The sequence below is a fragment of the Musca vetustissima genome, unplaced genomic scaffold (genome assembly GCF_032173495.1).
Source record: "Musca vetustissima isolate MV318-11 ecotype Yass unplaced genomic scaffold, APGP_CSIRO_Mvet_v1 utg23871, whole genome shotgun sequence".
NCBI lineage: Eukaryota > Metazoa > Arthropoda > Insecta > Diptera > Muscidae > Musca > Musca vetustissima.
The window spans coordinates 10,450-28,923 of record NW_026888599.1 but is presented as its reverse complement, the minus strand read 5'-3'; the positions used below and the strand labels follow the sequence as shown (position 1 = coordinate 28,923).

The window sequence follows — 18,474 nt, the reverse complement described above, 5'->3', positions numbered from 1 at the left end:
GCAGAGACATCATCATTATCAACAATAACGACAACAACATCGTCATCATCACCATTATCGACGTTGTCATCCACGCAACAACAAAACGAAACATGACAAGACCTACGCGTTTAACAGTAAATCGCAATACACAGAGACATGATTGAACCATGTGAGAGTGAGACAGAGAGCGAGAGGAATAAAACCAAACAAACCAACAACAACAAATCAACTTAAAGAAAACAAAGTGCAAATGAAAACCAAACTCTTGACTTGACAACGTTCAAAGTAAACCAAAAATTCACAATAAATAAAAAAAGAAAGAAAAACGTATTATTATTGTCCACCTAACAAAGAATACTTTCATGAAACAAAAAACAAATAAAAAGAAGTGAAAAAGAAACAAAAAATAAAATGATGAAACATTTGTTTCATGCTAAATTTGTTGCCTTTGTGTGTATGATGACAAAGTAATGTCAGTGATGGAATGAAGACAAAAAAGAATCAGAAGTTGCCATCAAAACTTTTACTACCTACCACAATTTAAAATAGTGTTAAAATTAAAAAAGTTTTAGAAAAAAATATTAAATGTAATTTTTATTTTATTCTGCATCTCTAGGCATCCCCATCCTTACGTATAATTTTTTTTGTCTCGCAATTGCGACGAAGAAAAACAAAAACAACAACTAGGTGATAATACGCGCGCGCCTTTTATTTTTGTAGTGCGTTAAAACGCGCGCGTGTGCGATTTTTTGATAGCAGCAGTCGAGTCGCATCGTTCGTCGTTGCTCCTCTTGAAAGACACACACAATGGCGTGTCTCAATACCCTAAAGCTGGAAATAAAAACATTGGAGAAAATCTTCACAAAGAATCACGAACGTTTTCAAATACTTAATTCCAGTGTTGATGAGTTGACATGTCGTTTCATTGGCAAGAGTGGCAAACGTTATGACATTCATGCAAATATCACGGTAAGTTTTTGGAATGTAACAGCTGTTTGTATGCATTTTTTTGTTATTATTTTTTGTGTATTTTAAGGGCCCCATACACTATAAATCATACCGTCATGCCGATGAACCCCTTTTTATATATGTTAGATTGACTAGTGTATGGCAAACTCTTCAATCACTATTCCAAAAAATCGATTTTTGTCCCAAAAATTGCAATTTGAGTCGTAAATTCAGTTGTTTTTTTATTCCGTCAGAATTTTATTATTATTGTACACAAAATTATGTATTGACAACTTTCATTGTGTGTGTCACACATACATAAATAAACTTTCAAAAAATAACACATACTATGATAAATGCTGTACGGCATGATGTATAGTGTATGGGGCCCTTATATACATCATGTGGATCAAAAAATTGTTCAAAACCTAGGTTTATGGATTTTTAGACTTAAGTCAAATTTAAGGAACGGTCTAATCGTTTTGAAATTCAAATAGCAATAGAAGCCCTGATTACAACGAAATATTTTTTGCGCCAAGTCCATAGATTTTTAGATATGAGCCTATAAATTTTTTTTCTGGGGGAACGGTTATATGGGTACCATTTTTTGAAGCTTATGAAAATACCTTTTCATTGAGTGGGGAAATGTGGCTTATGACAGAACGGTTGTTCCATATCCCATCCAATTTGAAAGACCATTTTCCGAGATGTTGTCCTCTACTTGATCTCTCCATCGGATTCGTGGCCTCCCCCTTTTGCTTGAACCATCACTTGGCTCGCTTTTATATGCCTTTTGAGCTGGGGCATCTTCATTCATTCTCACAAGATGTCCTAGCCAACGTAGTCGCTGCAGCTCGATCCGTTTTACTATGTCGATGCCCGTGAATAGATGGTATAGTTCATGGTTGATTCGACGGATTCGGAGAATTTTTCTCTTAAACATTCCCAGAGCTGCCTCATCTACTTGCGCAAGTACCCATGCTTCAGATCCATACAACAGCACGGATAATATCAGCGTCTTGTAGAGTGTGAGTTTGGACTGGCGAGAGGTGGCCTTGCTTTTGAGTTTCTTACTCAGACCATAGTAGCGTCAGTTGGCCCAACTATTCTCCTCCGGATTTCAAAGCTGATATTATTAGTTTTGTTTATGGCGGTACCGAGGTATATAAAATCGTTCACTATCTCGAAGATGTAGTTTTCAATTTCCACAGTTGGTCCGAGTCTACCGGACATCTTGCGCGTTGATACCATCAGCTTGATCTTTTCGCCATTTGCCAGTCCCACTTTGGCAGTGTTCGACCCATTATGTCGATGTCGTCGGCGTAGGCGAGTAACATATGCTGTTTGGTGTACAAGTGTAATTTCTGTTCACATTTGCATCTCGCATCTCTCTTTTCAGCAGGATGTTAACCAGGTCACGCGACAAACTGTCATCTTGTCTGAATCCAAGTTCGGTATTGAAGGGCTCAGAGAGGGCCTTTTCTACTTTAACTGCTGACATTGTACGAGTTAAAGTTATCCTGCATAGTCATATAAATTTTGCATGAATGCCGAACGCAGACATGTCTTAAAACATCTCAGAATGAATGGGGCTGTCAAATGCGTGTTTTTCGTAAGTCTTTTCCAGGATCTGGCGCATTGTGCAAAATATGGACAATGGTGGATTTGCCAGGCCTGAAGCCGCATTGGAATGGTCCAAAATGTCATTGGGAAAGAGACTTATTCATCTAAAGTTGGCACATATCGTCTTGTCTACTTTTTTGTGTACGGGACATAGGTTGCTGAGGTTCCAATCATTGGACATGCATTCCTCTAGCCAAATTGCACAAATAAGCTAGTGCATGCTCCTGACCAGCATCTGACCACCGGTCTTGAATAGTTCGGCTGGTAATCCATCGGCACCTTCTGCTTTATTATTCTTCAGCCGATTGATTGCTATTCTGACTACATCTTGGCTAGGTGGTATACACACTACACCAGAAGCTTTTCAAAATGCTCCTTCCAGATCCTTCCAGATCCCAGGTTTCCATTTTCATCTCTACAGGAGGATGTGCCTGCGCCAAAGCCTTCGGTTTGGTGTTTTACTCGTTGGTAAAATTTCCGGACTTCATTCTGACTCCTGTACATCTCGATTTGCTCCCGCTCACGTTTTTCTTGTTCTTTCTTCTTTTTCCCGAAAATGCGACAATTTTCCATCGCATTACGGGTTGCTTCTGTCTGCTGTGTTGCGTTGCGTTTTTCGCATCAGTAGCATTACGACACTACTGATTGCAAATCCTTCTACCAAAAATGATCAATATCGGTACATTTTTATAGCCATATAACGGTACACCAATTATTCGGTATTTTGGGGAGTTTTGGCAAGTTTTTCATTTAAATTGGGTTTAATTGAGTATTCTGAATCCTCATTCTCATAGCAAATCTTTGTACCAAATCAATATTGGTTCATTTTTTAACTGTACCCCCCATATTTCGTTTTTTTTTTAGGGGAATTTTGGCCCCTTTTTTATTTGGGATAGCCCTCATATAACTTTATCCACACTTTTCAGTTTTTTTGTGGCATTTTTTAAGTGATTTACTTCTATGTTGATTGATTTACTATTCATATCTGAAGTTTTATAGATTCTGGAATGCATGTTTGATGATGATTCCGAGAATGCTTACAATTTGTCAACCAATTTCTGCTATTTTCGAAAATGCATTCCATTGTTGCATTCCTGAACATTTCGTACATTTAAATAGAATTCGCTGAAAAACAGTTTGGTATACGAAAAAATAAATATGGAGAAATAAAATTAAATTTATTTGTACGGATAGCATTGAGGTTATGGGGTTATTGGAAAGAATGAAATTTGTATCATAGTCTAATAAATTTCTCTATTTGGACATTTTATATTTTTCTTCAAGGACATTTCTTATGCCTAATAATATAAAATTTGAGTTATCTAATATTTCTGTGTGTTTTACAAATATTTCATTTATCATGCAAAATCCAATTTCTTAATTACAGTGTGGATTTTTAAATAAAACAAATAACTCGATTCTATTTACATTACTTTTGTTGCGGTTTAATGTAATTCACTTTTTTGCATTGCTTTTACTATTTTCATAATGGATATCGTGTTACATTAATTGGCATTTTCATTAGTATGTAAATTAAGTACACACCATTCACAAAAAATATAAAAAATGGAAAACTACTGTTGTTTTAATTTTCACTACAATTGTATTGGCGATAACAAAAAACAAAACATTGTGGTTATTATTACTAATTGCAGCGATTTCGAATGTTTTAGAAATATTTGTTTGCTGCTATTTTCACTTATAATTCAATCATTATGACGAAAAAAATGTATATAAATTTCTTATCTTGCGGTCATATATCGCCCGAAAATAAATAATTGATGACATCGACTGCTATCTAAAATAAACTGAAGAAATCCGGATGGGATAGTTCGAAATCACTAAAAAATTGTGCAGTTATAAATATTGCAACTATGAGTTTTTAAAAATCTGCTATCTCATAATCTTTATGATTTATGGTCCGCGATTTAATTACCTTAAAGGCCACCTGACAATCGATAGGTATAGTAATAGGTCTTGAAATGTACATCCGCAAGATAAATCAGTAAGCAATGCAGTAATGATGGTATCTCCGGACCTGTTAAACCTGAGCCTTTCCGGTATTCTACGTCCACCTGGTGGCATTGAGACCATAACTTATGCGAATGGTTGTACAATCAAGGTCGGAAGGCATTTATATAGGAGTTTTTAGAAAGTTAACGGTATCATGGGCATCGGGGATGTAGCTAACCTTGAATGTAAACAATACATATTTGAAAATTACCAGACGTCTGCTCATGTCGCGGTAATAAGAACAAGGCTTTCAAGTTCTAGTGACGACTTAGGGAGCAAATAAACACAACTTATTGGCAACTTATAAAGAAATAGGCTGACCTATTTTTTTATCTGTTTATTTAAATGCTACGAAATGGAAAATCACTCAATTATATTTTATCGAAATGCTACCCTGATAATTGCAAAGGGTAGTTCCTCATTACTTTGATATATCACGTTCATGAATTGTCGAATACCTTTCCTTTCTCAGCGTGAACACTTCGGTGTAAAAAAATCAGTCGTCCTAGTCCACCTAATCTCCAACCACATTGGCATGTTAGGGAAGTGATAAATGACAGATACTTAAGATCAAGTAGGTTTGAATTGTATTCAGACTGACGGAGTTGAGGAAGTAATTCAGGAATACAGTAGTGAATAAAAATTTTGGAGATCATCCGCAATCGACAGCAAAATAAGACGTTGTATTGGATGCATATAGAAGTTAGAAACAAAATACGACCGATTGGACATAGCTGATATTGTCATCCATGGTGTTTAACTTCTCACAGAACTAAATTTCAAGCCATTGGAGCACAGAGCTTCCACAATCCAACGCTATCTTACTCGTCATTTTGTAGTAAGTAAATTATTGGTCTGCTGTATCCTATCCTAGTAGTTTGGGCTGCCATCTGTTGTTGCCTAGAAACAATGTTCTCTTGAATATATTTGTAGTGGTTATGGTCCTTGCTTATTAATTGCTGCCATTTTAATCTTGGTGGCGCTTTTTCCTGGCATTCCTATTTTGTTTTATCTTCATAGATCGGTTATTTGAATGTCTTGGAACCTCGGATGCATTGTTGACATCTGGGCGCTTCAACAGCAACGGGTTTAGTTATAGTCCTTGTCATGGTGTCACGAAAGGTCTAAGAGTGTACTTTCAGAATATGTGGACCATATAGGCAAAAAAAATTTCGGAGATGGGAATTTTCAAACATTTTCAGAAAATCGGAAAAATTCCCATCTCCGAAATTCTTTTTGCCTATATGGTCCACATATTCTGAAAGTACACTCTTAGACCTTTCGTTTGAGCCCCCCCTCAACCCCGAACCCTTCTTCATTTTTTTACTGTGGCCCATTTTATCGGAAATTTTCCTAAAGTGACCCTAAACATTTTCAGAAAATCGGAAAAATTCCCATCTCCGAAATTCTTTTTGCCTATATGGTCCACATATTCTGAAAGTACACTCTTAGACCTTTCGTTTGAAAGGTCTAAGAGTCATCTCCGAAATTTGCATAAGGCCGGCCGCAATTTAGTTCTGCAAATTGGTGGCGCATTGTCAATTACGCTCACATACTGCGCACAATCAGGGCTGCCATATTTGCCGATTTATCGGCATTTTGACGATTTTTCACTCTAAAAATGGAAAATGCCGATTTTCCGATTTTTGCCTCAGAATTGCCGATATTTCAACAATCGACCAAAATTGTCTAACTTTTTAATTTAATACGGCGTTACCATACAAACATATAAAATTGGCAGCTTTAAATCATTATAACTATCGGCGACTCGCCGCAGCCGTTTTCAATGGCTTAGATATCTGCATTTTTTGTCAGCATTGTACTCTGTCTAGTTTACATTTTACATCGAATAAGGCAAATCTTTAGACTCCGAGTTTAGGGAGTTAAACTTTCTGAATTTTGAAGAAATTTTTGAAAATGCAGAATATAATTTAAAAATTTTTCGGAAAAAAATTTACGAAATTAAACGTGGGGCTCCAATTTAGCTTTTCCAGTTTTGTCTAAATTTGTACAAAGAATTATGGTTCTTCCACATTCCACAGCAAATGTGGAACGAATTTTTAGCTCATTTGAGAATGATTCATTGGAAGGGATTCTTTATTCTTAATATTACCTCAAACTAAATAATTCAAATTGTTTTAATATCAAAATTGATAATGAAATACTAAAAATTTGTAATAAAAATATGTACTAGTTTCTAATTTTTTTATGACCTTAATACCACACTGTGTTATACGTAAATCTGAAAGATCTCACTAGTGTACATAATAATTACTATATTTTAGAAAAATCTACATTTTTTGTAGAAAAATTAATCTTTTATGTTATTTTTTTATACAGAATTGAATTTGTTATCTTTTTTTAATGTAATAAACAATATTGATTTGTTATAAACCAAAAAAAATATGAATTTATTTATAAATTATATGCTGCCGATTTTTTGCCGATTTTTAAAAATACAAATGCCGATTATGCCGATTTTTTTCTGAAAAATTTACGATTTTTCATGAAATTTAACTGGCAGCACTGCGCACAATTCTGTTCTGCATTCTCAGTTACGCTCACACACGCTCTCTCTCGATTTAGTTCTGCAATTTCGCATTCTCTCACTCTCTCTGTCTTAACCCTATGTGAACCACCGAAAAAATTTGGTGGTTTGTGTCTTTGCTAGTTAAATTTTAAATTTATCTTCACGGACATTCTCAATTTTTGTTTAATCAACATTTCAAATAACTCTTTTCAATACTGTTACGAATCAAATAAATACGTATATTTTGTTGTAATAACATAACTTTGTTTTGCCCATTATAATTTTCTTCTTCGTACTTATAAATTATTTAGTATTTCATTATATTATGTCGCCCGGCTCTCACATAAACTTTTTTCAAGTACCCTCCATTTACGCATGCATGAGTATTTGCCAAGAACTTACACATTGATAATCCTAAACTGCATCATTACCACTTGAACACGTATAAAAATGCGTCTCTAAGTAGTTCTATACAACATCATATCTATAAAATATCCTCTTTGCTCTCCGTTCGTTCCATCCTTCCTGCCCATTTATCGCCGTCGTGGTTGTTGTTGTCGTACAACAAACTTGACATTGTCATTACAAATATTTTATCCACCTACCCGACTGACTTTCTTTCTTCATCCGTTTTTCTTTTTGTTCTGTCTACCATGTTGTCGCTTTCATAGACGTTCGTTCGGCAAGCCTATGAACCAACCAACCAGCCTATTTATTACTGCAGATACATTTATTTTACAACAACAACAATTTCAGTTGTCAATGATGCGGAGGAGAAGAATGAGGTTAGGGTATAGAGGGAGCATAGGGATACAAATGGAAGAAATGAAGAGTTAAAATAAAAAAGAGCTCAAGTGAAGTATAAATATTAACATTGTTCTATTTCTTTCGCTCCTACAATTTTTTTTGCCATCATAGGGAGGAGTGTAAGATTATGATGCGATATATTATGATTGTTGTTCTTTGTTGATATCACCCCACCCACCATCAACCATTTAGTAGACAATGACACACAAATTGTGTTCATTTGTATTTAAATTGTAACATATAACATGGCGCTAATTTTGTGTGTGTTGTTGTTGGAGTAAAGGATCTGTAACTTTTGGGGATAAAAATTGTCATTAGGTGTCATTATTTACAAAAGTTATCCTTTGCGGATATATTGACTGGAACTCCTATAAGGCAAGTTTCAAAAAATATAAGAGTGAGATTAATCGTGTCAAGAAAAAGTCTTGCATTAATTTCTATGAGTTGATAGAAGGAGTCAACGACACTGCTAGGTTTCGAAGATTACTATCCAAGGATCCGAAATTCATCGGGAGTATCAATAAACAAGATGGAGCGTGGTCGAACTCCGGTTCTGAGACTCTTAATCTCTTAGCAGAAACCCATTTCCCAGGTTGCTACCGATGTGGATACCATCAGCATTGAATGTGATGACACTCAACCTCTTGCGACTATAGATTTGGATCTCATTGGCATGGTGGTTAGCAGAAATAAGATACGCTGGGCAGTCAACACATTCAAACCGTATAAATCACCAGGACCAGATGGTATCACACCGACGATGCTTCAAGTTGCCTCGCCAAGTGCTCGGCGTGCTTGATTCTCTCGTTCGTTCAGGGTCTATGGAACGAGGTAAAGGTTACTTACATTCTTAAAGCGGATGAACCAAGTCACTCTGCACCAAAGGACTATAGACCCATTCCCCTATCATCCTTTCTTCTCAAGACTCTCGAAATATTGATCGACCTGGAGATTAGGAGTCATGTAGATACTACCATATATAAAAGGCAAGACTGTGGAATCTGCACTGCATGAGGTGGTAAGTTATATTGACTCGAACTTTACGTTGGCCGCCTTTCTAGATATAGAAGGAGTTTTCAATAACGTTAAACTTGAGTCCGTAAACCACTCACTTAAAAAGGTAGCATTCCTGAAAACGCTTACTTGTTGGATAGATCAAATGCTAAATAGCAGAATTATAAATTCAAATGTAGGGAATTCGAAAATCAGGAAAATAGTAAAAAGAGGTAATCCTCAGGGCGGGGTACTCTCACCGTTGCTATGGCTATTGGTAATTAACAACATACTGATGAAACTGGGCGGAAAAGTATCAAAGTTGTAGCCTATGCGGACGACATGGTGATAATGATTTTCGGAAATTTTCCGTCAACAATCTCGGAACTTATGCAAAAACAGCCTTATCGACGCTGTCACGCTGGGCCAAGGCGTAATGTTCACTAGGAAACGTAAGAACGGTGTCTTTGCTCCACCAATACTGAATGGGTTGCAGCTTCATCTGTCGCCCGAAGCAAAATACCTCGGCACAATCCTGGACTGTCAATTACGATGGAATAGGAACGCCGAGAAACGTGCGAAAAGAGGGCAGATTGCACTCTATTCAAGAACACCATTGGGAAAGGTGGGGGCTAAAACAATCGACTATACACTTGATGTATAACACGCCACAAGTGACATCCAGCAAACTAGACAATGTACAAAGAGCCGCCTCGATTCGAATAACTGGAGCCGCGAGGAGCACTCCACAAGCAGCTCTGAACGCAAGGCTGAACTTAAGGCCTCTGTGTCTCAGCATTTAGTGTCAGGCAGTACGTCCTAGTGTCCTAAGCCTGCATGAACAAATCTATGGCGGAACTGTACCTGTACATCCATGCCCGATGTATCCTGAACATTGGACCAACGCGTAAAACTAAGCGATTTTATATAACCAGTCCTGAGATTTGACGATATAGATGTCGTTATCTCTAGTAGAGACGACTGGAACTGTAGCAACCCTCCTCTGGACGGTCTAGCTTTTTATACAGACGGATGCGAGATGGAAGAAGGTACAGGCGCTGGCGCCTACTGTGAAAGACTAGGACTTGAGTTTACCTACAACTGTATAGCAACTGTAGTGTTTTCCAAGTTGAAATCTTCGCTATTTGGAAGGCAGCGAAATTGATAAAAAGTCTGGATGCAGAGATCGTTGAATCGGTGACTATCTTTGTGGATATTCAAGCGGCTCTTAAAGCCATATAATCCTGTTACATCAAATCTAAGGTCGTTCTCAAGTGTAGAACAGTTTTGGAAGAACTTACTTACAGCTATCGGCTGTGTTGGGTACCAGGACACCGTGACACCATCAGAGCAGACGAATTAGCTTGACGAGGATCTCATTCTACTGATCTTGCAATCGATTGCTCAATCAAACCACCCATATGTCATCTTTATCGGAACTTTGATGCGTTCTTCGACGTACGAGCTAATGAACTCTGGCACAACGAACCTAGGTGCAATGTGTCAAAATCTATTTGGCCGACTCTGTCTACCAAAAGGACACACTCAATGTTGAACCTAAGAAAAGCTGAAATTTGATTAATGACAGGAGTCAGTACTGGTTATTGCAATATAAGGGCCTTTACCAGTAAATGGGTCTCTGATTTTACTGATTACTGCAGACTCTGTGCTGACGAGGAGGAGACGGAAATAATTGAACATCTCCTGTGTCGCTGCCCAGTCCTGGCCTACAGGCGGCACAGACTAGTGGGTGCTCACTTTCCACCGAGTCTTAGGTTCTTCTCAATAACGGAACCTGCTCTATCTACAATATCATTAGAAACCTAAAGTGGTTGGAAAACTGCAACCTTGGCACGTAATATATCTTCTGTCCGATCTCTATAGCCATCGATATTATCTCATACTTACCTTCTCACACTTCCTTGTAAGATTCTCATCTCTCTCTATCCCCCTTCTTTTCTCCCTCATAGATCTTTTTCTTTCAGAGTGCTGCAGCCACATTAGTGACTGCACATCCCCAAACCTAACCTAACCTACCTCGTCCCATAGATCCGGGTAACGGAATATTCAATTTCATCCAAACTTTGGAAATGGTAATGTATTTACCTTACATAGATCAAGCTTAAATATGGAACCCGTGAGCCATTCGTTCTGGTACTTTTCCCACAAAGGGTCAATATTTGAAAATGTGTCAATCCAATAGCAATATAATGAAATGTCTAGTTTGATTCAAACTTTGCAAATCGTAATATTTTTAAATTCTAAGATGGAGTCTATAGGGTAGCATCAAACGAAGTAGCTCAGGAGCTTGCTCACTGTAGCTGCTATTGCCAAACCACCTCTTAAATACTATGTGAAGACCCGCAGTATTGATATAGGTTTACGAGGCAGAGTAGCGGTTCCTCATCTCTCTTTTCGTTTCTCTTTTTCGATATTTATTTTTTATTATCGCAATTGACGGATTGCCGAGTGTTTACTTCCGTATTCTAATGAATTAAAAAATTCCTACATACGAGTATTGCTCATACCTGATTTATTTATTTATTGCGGTTTTTTGAATACCTTTCAGAGAAGTAGCTGCTGCTAAACAAATAAAAAAATCAAGTACATTTAACAAATTGCATTTGTTAAATGTACCGCCATTTGATGAAAGAGTTTTTGGTTTTACTGAAAGGGTAGACACGACACACAAAACCGGGTAATAAGTATATAATATACGACGTATACACACATGTGATGCATTGTTATGTGGTTCCGCTGCCTGCTGCCGCTGCTTGGATGGTTGGTTGTTTAGTTCAATGCTCTAATTAAAGGTTAAATTACAATTTCACTTGCTTGGTTAGCGGCTTTGTTGTGTCACCGTCACTGTTGGTCCCTCATTGCCTGGATGGGCAATTTGTTTGTTGCTTTCTTCATCATTTCTATTGGTTGTATACTCCTTGTATGCTGGGCATTTGTTCCTGTATATACTAGTAGCTCCACAAAGTAACAACAGCAGTCATTACCCTTCTTATTTGTTTTTACTCTCTTTTTTTTGCTTTTACTTTTCATATTGTGGGGGGTCACAGTTAAACTGCAGTGTGTGTACTTTATTTGCTTTTTTGGTAATTTTTAACCCTTTTGAGCAATGTAATAATTTGTTTTTTCACTTTATTGAAATTTAAAACTTAGCAGCTCCTACATAGACGACGATGATGACGGACCCTTTTTCGTGCATTCCCTTTTTTGTTAATCTTTGAGATGATGAGAAACATCAGTACTTTAACCCCTGTGTGTATTTTTTAAGTGATTCATATCCGATTATGTACATAGCTATAACGGGACGGCTACGTCACTCTGCACACTGTTTGTTTGCTCTGCGGCCCAACAAGTCTTATATTTCAAGGCGAAGTTTTTTTATACAAAAAATAAATAGGGATAAATCCCAAATGACGTTTTTCTTTTGTTCTGCGAGTTAAATTAGGCAAACGAAGAAGTATTAAAAACAACAACAAGAGCATATATGTTTTCAGTGGAACAAAAGACGGCCCATGACATTGTTGCAATGGGGTTTTAATGAGTTCACTGGGTAGTGTTCTTGTTGCTACTCCGCCAAATAGTGGACTAAATGTTTGGCAGAATACAGCCGATAATAATATAGGAGCCGGTGAAGAAAGAATAGGAAGCTAACAAGAAGTATTAAAGACGAAGGTGGGAATAGTTTCGATGGCTCAAGAAGGAGAGAAAAAACATATTACGTGCTAAGGTTGCACTTTCCCAACCACTTTGGGTTTCTAATGATGCTGTAGATTAAAGCAGGATCCATAGTTGAAAAGAAGAAGAGACGGTGTAAAGTGAGCACCCACTAGTCTTTGCCGTCTGTAGGCCAGAACTAGCCAGCGACACAGGAGATGATCAATTGTCTCCGTCTCCCCCTCATCAGCACAGAGTCTGCAGTAATTAGTAACATCATGGTCCCATTTACTGGTAAAGGCCCTGATATTGCTATGACCGGTAATGGCTCCTGTCATTACTCTAATATCAGCTTTGCCCAGGTCCAACAGTGAGTTTGTTCTCTTGGTTGTCAGAGTCGGCCAGATAGATCTTAACACATTGCACCTAGTTTTGTTGTGCCAGAGTTCATTGGCTCGTTTGTCGAAGAACGCCTCAAAGTTCCGAAAAGATGACAGATGTATGGTTTGATTAAACAATCGATGGCTAGGTCTGTGGTTTGAGATCCTCGTCTAGCTAATTCGTCGGCTTTTTCATTACCCATGATGTCACTGTGTCCTGGTACCCAACACAGCCTACAGCTGTAAGTGTTTCCAAAACTGGATATTTTCATATTCCTCAGATGGGAGAATCTTACAAGATCAGCTATGTAGTTGTTTATCCTCATAATCTCACAACAGCTGGCGCTAGACATCTGAAGACTTTGACCGAAGGAGGACAAATTCTTCCTTCTCAGGAATTTGCAGATCTGTTCTTCATATACAGGAATGTTCACAGACGCGTCCAAAGGTTTGCGGAGAGTGGGAAGCCCAAAATTATTCTTTGGGTAGCTGTGAATATGAAATAAACAGTCTCGGACAATCAGCGGGTCCTGGGGGAGAATCTCTTAGGAAATGCCTATGATTCCAGGACTGACGAGGCGAGAATGGCGCCTTCAAATATCCAATTCCTACCTTCCTAAGTGCTCTCCCTAACACTGGGGAGAAATCCCTGACACAATCATCCACTGCTATGCACTGTTTGTAAGATGAAATTCGTCGGAAACACACACAGAATTGTAGAAACCCAATCATAAATTTTTGAACTATTATAACGAACCAGTTCACACATCGATGCATGTGCCTGAGTTTCTGGCACAAATACAAATCCATTATCATGTCTCAACTTTCGTATTCTTTTTTACTTTTCCCAAATGAATAAGACACGGATGAAGGGAATGCTGGAGCAAAGAGCGCATTTTAGAAGGGTTCTTCGAGAATTGGAGAATACAAACAACTCCGCTTAGAAGTTGTTAGGTATGATGTAGGGTATGGACATTTTGTTTCCCTACCTCCTTCATATAATCCCTATCCCGTATACGAAAACTAATTTCTAGCTACTGTATTTAATAATAACATGTGTCAACTTGGTTATATGAAAAAAAACAGAATTGCTGCTTTTGTAGGCCTCTTAAGCAAATACGATTAATTGTTTTGTTTAATTATTAACTTATTGACAGTTTAATGAACCCCCAAGTTCAATGTGTCATAAAAGATATTTTTAATAAAAACGCATAATAAAATCGAAATACATGTTTTGTGTTTCCTACACAAAACAAAAACCGGGGGAAATTATTGCATTCAAAATATATTTATTTTTAGACATAATCGTTTTTTTTTTCTTTTGTCGTTGTTGGTAGACAATTAATTAAGTGATTAGATTCCCTATTACCAATTTGTTTATAATATATTTATCACATTTTTTGTTTTTGTTTACTTTCAGGAAACTTATCCATCATCACCCCCAGTTTGGTTTGCCGAAAGTGAAGAGACAAGCGTAACAAATGCTGTTCAAATACTAAGCAATACAAATGGTCGTGATAACCATGTCATAAACCAGGTCAGTTCGTTGTGCTTTGCCGTGTGCTAACTTTGCAACTCTCGCAAATGACCTTTCTTTTTTGGTGTGGTTGTTTGTTTATTTATCTGATTGGTTTATTATTAGGTTTACATTTTCTTATTTTCTTCTTTTTTGCGTGTGTGTGTTTTTTTCTTTATTGGTGTTTATGGTTTGTTGTGACCCAATTTTCTATGGCACTGTGCTAATTTATCATACTATGCTTACTTTTTTTTGTTTTTGTATCTAACAGGTTGGCATATTATTACGAGAATTATGCCGCCTACATAATGTACCACTGCCGCCCGATATAGACAACCTCACAATACCGTTTCAATTGCCACCACCTAATAGTTCATCATCATTGAATCAACAGCCTGCAGATCAGAATCAAATTGAGGATATCGAATCAGATCAAGATGATATCGAAGATCCCATTGGCGATAGTGAACAGGAGAGCGAGGCGGATGAAGATCTTCCTCTTGAAATGGACGATGTTCGCAGTACGAATAAAGTAAGTGTGCCGATCTTGTATGTATTTGGAATAATTGCTGAAATTATTTTTTTGTTTTCCATTTTTTCTAGAAGGACGAAATGGAAGTTGAACACTTAGCAACACTAGAAAGACTGCGTCAAAGTCAACGACAAGACTATCTAAAGGTAAGTGTTACAATTGTGTGTTGAATAGGTGAAATAAAGAGTTAATAACCCAATGCCGGCGGAAATCGTTGGTGAGACCACAAGCCACGTGTCGTCGAGATCAAGCGATTGTGATCCGACTGTTCTAGGTATGGATGCCTTGCAACCTGCCGCTGTTATATCAGCCTTCTGGAAGCATTTCTACCGACTTTCTCCGGGCCCGGCACACTACATTACATTTAATTGGAGTGGAGGATGGTGTTAGGAACTTCTCAACACTCAGGGATCCCTTGGAGGTTGCTGATTACTTAGAAGTCCTCGCCATAATCGTCCTGGTTGACTCAGACTACTCACAATCTTCTCCTTTGGAAGGGCTACTCTTTGTTAGAAGGAATTCCTTATTTATAATCGAATCCCTGTCCCGTCCAATAAGCCGGTTACAGAAATCAACTGCTCTCCTATAAATCTTCTTGTCCGAAATCTCTGGCATTGACGCGAATGGTAGTTCATTGTGTTGGTGATTCATCCATCTTTTCGATGGGAAGGTCATCAACACCAGTCTCTACTTCCTTATAAGTCTCGAGATTTCACTGCACGTCGTCGGAATGATTTGGAGAAGTCACTAGGGTAGTCATCGTATTAATCACCGTAGTGCTGTGTGGTATCCATAGCGTCTTCCTCGTATGTCAAGGGCGAGTCATCCCAGAGTTGAGTCGGGATACTCTCCTGACAAAGGCGGAATAATGTCGAGATGAAGGTCCCTATGCCTCTCTAGGTTTGCATTGACATTATGGAGAGTAATGAGATTTGATGAGACAAATAATGGTTCGGTACGTAGCATTGGTCACCGTTGATAGGGGTTGATTGAACTCTGATCCTGTAGAGTTCGAGACTGAGGGTGCCAAGGCAGCAACATCAATCGAAAAATCGCATCCTTTAATATTTTGTTTTTAAAAAGTCGGCTCCATTAGAAGTTTTATTGAGTGAGGACTTGAGGTCAGCCATGACCTCAAGTCCATGCCCATGTTGAGGCGCCTATGTATCAACAAGGCTCCATTCAAATATAGTCGGAACCCTTACTGCAAACCGTAAACACTCATGGGCACGAGGTTGCCTAACACCCCATCGTTAGAGAGGCCACTTAGGAAGGGAGTGACTTAAGACCTGATAATTGGATAGTTGGAGGCGCTATTCTCACCATGTCAGTGCTGGTATCATAGGCACTCGGCCATTTCCTTCGAGACACCCTCAGGATCCGCTGATTGTCCGCCGCTATTTATTGAAGAAGAAGAATATTTGGCTTTCCACTATTCGCAAACTGAGGACGAGTCCCTTAGCATGCTAACGGACTGGATACTTCATTTTAAACTGATAGAGGGCAAATATGAAGTTTGGACCTATTAGGAACAAGTTCTAATTCTTTTGCATATCATAATCATTTTATTTTAAACTAATATTCGTTTCCCTTCGTTTCTTCTTTCTGTAGGGTTCTGTTTCCGGTTCCGTTCAAGCAACCGATCGCTTAATGAAAGAATTACGTGATATCTATCGTTCTGATTCATTTAAGAGCAATATGTACTCCATAGAATTAGTAAATGACTCCATATACGAATGGAATATACGCCTTAAGTCCGTTGATCCTGACAGTCCATTACACAACGATTTGATAATGCTCAAAGAAAAAGAAGGCAAAGATAGTATTCTTTTAAATATCATATTCAAGGAAACCTATCCATTCGAGCCGCCCTTTGTGCGTGTGGTACATCCAATTATATCAGGTGAGGGAATTTGAAAAATTTTCAAATTTTTTTTCATGGGGTATTATTTAACATTGCTTTGTGTTGTGTTTTGTTTTGCAGGTGGTTATGTCTTATTGGGTGGAGCGATTTGCATGGAGTTACTAACAAAACAAGGCTGGAGTTCGGCCTATACCGTGGAAGCTGTGATTATGCAAATTGCTGCCACACTGGTTAAGGGCAAGGCCCGCATACAATTTGGAGCCACCAAGGTAAGTATAAGAGTATTCCTCCTTTTACATAGTTTTTGGGTTTTATCTATCTATCAAATGCTTTTGTTTGGTGTGGTGGTTTACTTTGCATTGCATTTTTCTTTTGAATAACTAAATTACCTACTCAGGCCTTATCGCAGGGTCAATACAGTTTGGCGAAGGCGCAACAGAGTTTCAAATCATTGGTTCAAATACACGAAAAGAATGGTAAGTGTTTGATTTATATATTACAATAAAAAACAAATATAAATTAATTTTTGTTTTGTATTTCACCAGGTTGGTTCACTCCCCCCAAAGAGGATGGCTAAGACTTAATGGATGATTATGATGATGTATAGAACCCACAACACATACATATACATATATATTTCTATAGGACCCCACCACCACCATTATCCATCTACGCTCCCCCCGCAAAACAAACCCAATTCTACTACTCGTGAAGCTGCTTAGTTTGTTTCATTCTTCTCTTTAAGTTGGATATTTTTTGATGCCAAAAAACCAGATTATCACCAGCAATAGAAAAACTGACAGACAGATAGACAAACATTAATTTATTCATCATAAAATTACAAAAAGCAAATTGTCGTCTACTACTCTGATGTTTATTCGCGCTTCTTATGTGTAATTATAAATATTTTCATTGTAATTGTGTACTACAACTACTCTTATATATATCTATTATATGTCATGGATGTTAGCTTGTTACAACATCTACAACAACTAAACATCAAATTTGCTGTGTCGTCCACGACCAACCAACCAGTCAGTGAAGGCAGACAAGCAAGAATAGCTTCCTATATTTGGATTTATAGAAACAACAACAAGCAGCGAAGTTCAGAAACCACAAGGAATAATCCATTTATCATTTTGGACTTTGCTATACAAAAGCGTATATAAAGAAACATACTATCTCTTATATTTTCCTCTGTCCCCCAACAGCCCCCCCCCCCCCTATATTATATTGCAAAAGTAGTTTGTAGTGTGTAATATTATTTGTCTCTAATAAGTTTTTTTTTTAATTTTATAATTATTATTTTTATTTTCTTCTTATTATTATTAAATTTGTATGTTTTGTATTCTGTTTAATTCAACTGTTCCCATGTAACAACCAACCCCCACCACACCCTACCCCCAACATTGAAGCTGCATTCATTAAACGAAAAAAATAAAATAATCACTTCAATCATCCCTTCTTCCTCTTCTTCATCCTTATTATGTCCTTCACATTACATTTGTAATCCAGTAGTGTTTCTATTCTGAAATGTTCGTTCTTTTTTTTACGTTTTTGGTTTTAAACAAAAATGAAGCAAAAAACAAAAACAATTATATAAATATACATATT

General features: G+C 37.5%; 1 protein-coding gene across 2 annotated transcripts; it reads left to right on the top strand.

The window, feature by feature from the left end:
* Positions 1–786: 786 nt before the first annotated feature.
* LOC133336432 (ubiquitin-conjugating enzyme E2 Q2) lies at positions 787–17,446 on the top strand. Of its 2 annotated transcripts, none has more exons than XM_061544725.1 (8): positions 787–951; positions 14,369–14,485; positions 14,736–14,996; positions 15,068–15,142; positions 16,608–16,899; positions 16,981–17,129; positions 17,270–17,336; positions 17,406–17,446. In XM_061544725.1, the coding sequence occupies exons 1-8, from the start codon at positions 790–792 to the stop codon at positions 17,435–17,437; spliced, it is 1,155 nt and encodes a 384-aa protein (XP_061400709.1). In that variant the 5' UTR covers positions 787–789; the 3' UTR covers positions 17,438–17,446. The 2 variants fall into 2 exon arrangements, with proteins under 2 accessions (XP_061400709.1, XP_061400708.1); XM_061544724.1 differs by having other exon boundaries at positions 17,258–17,336.
* The last annotated feature ends 1,028 nt before the right edge of the window (positions 17,447–18,474 follow it).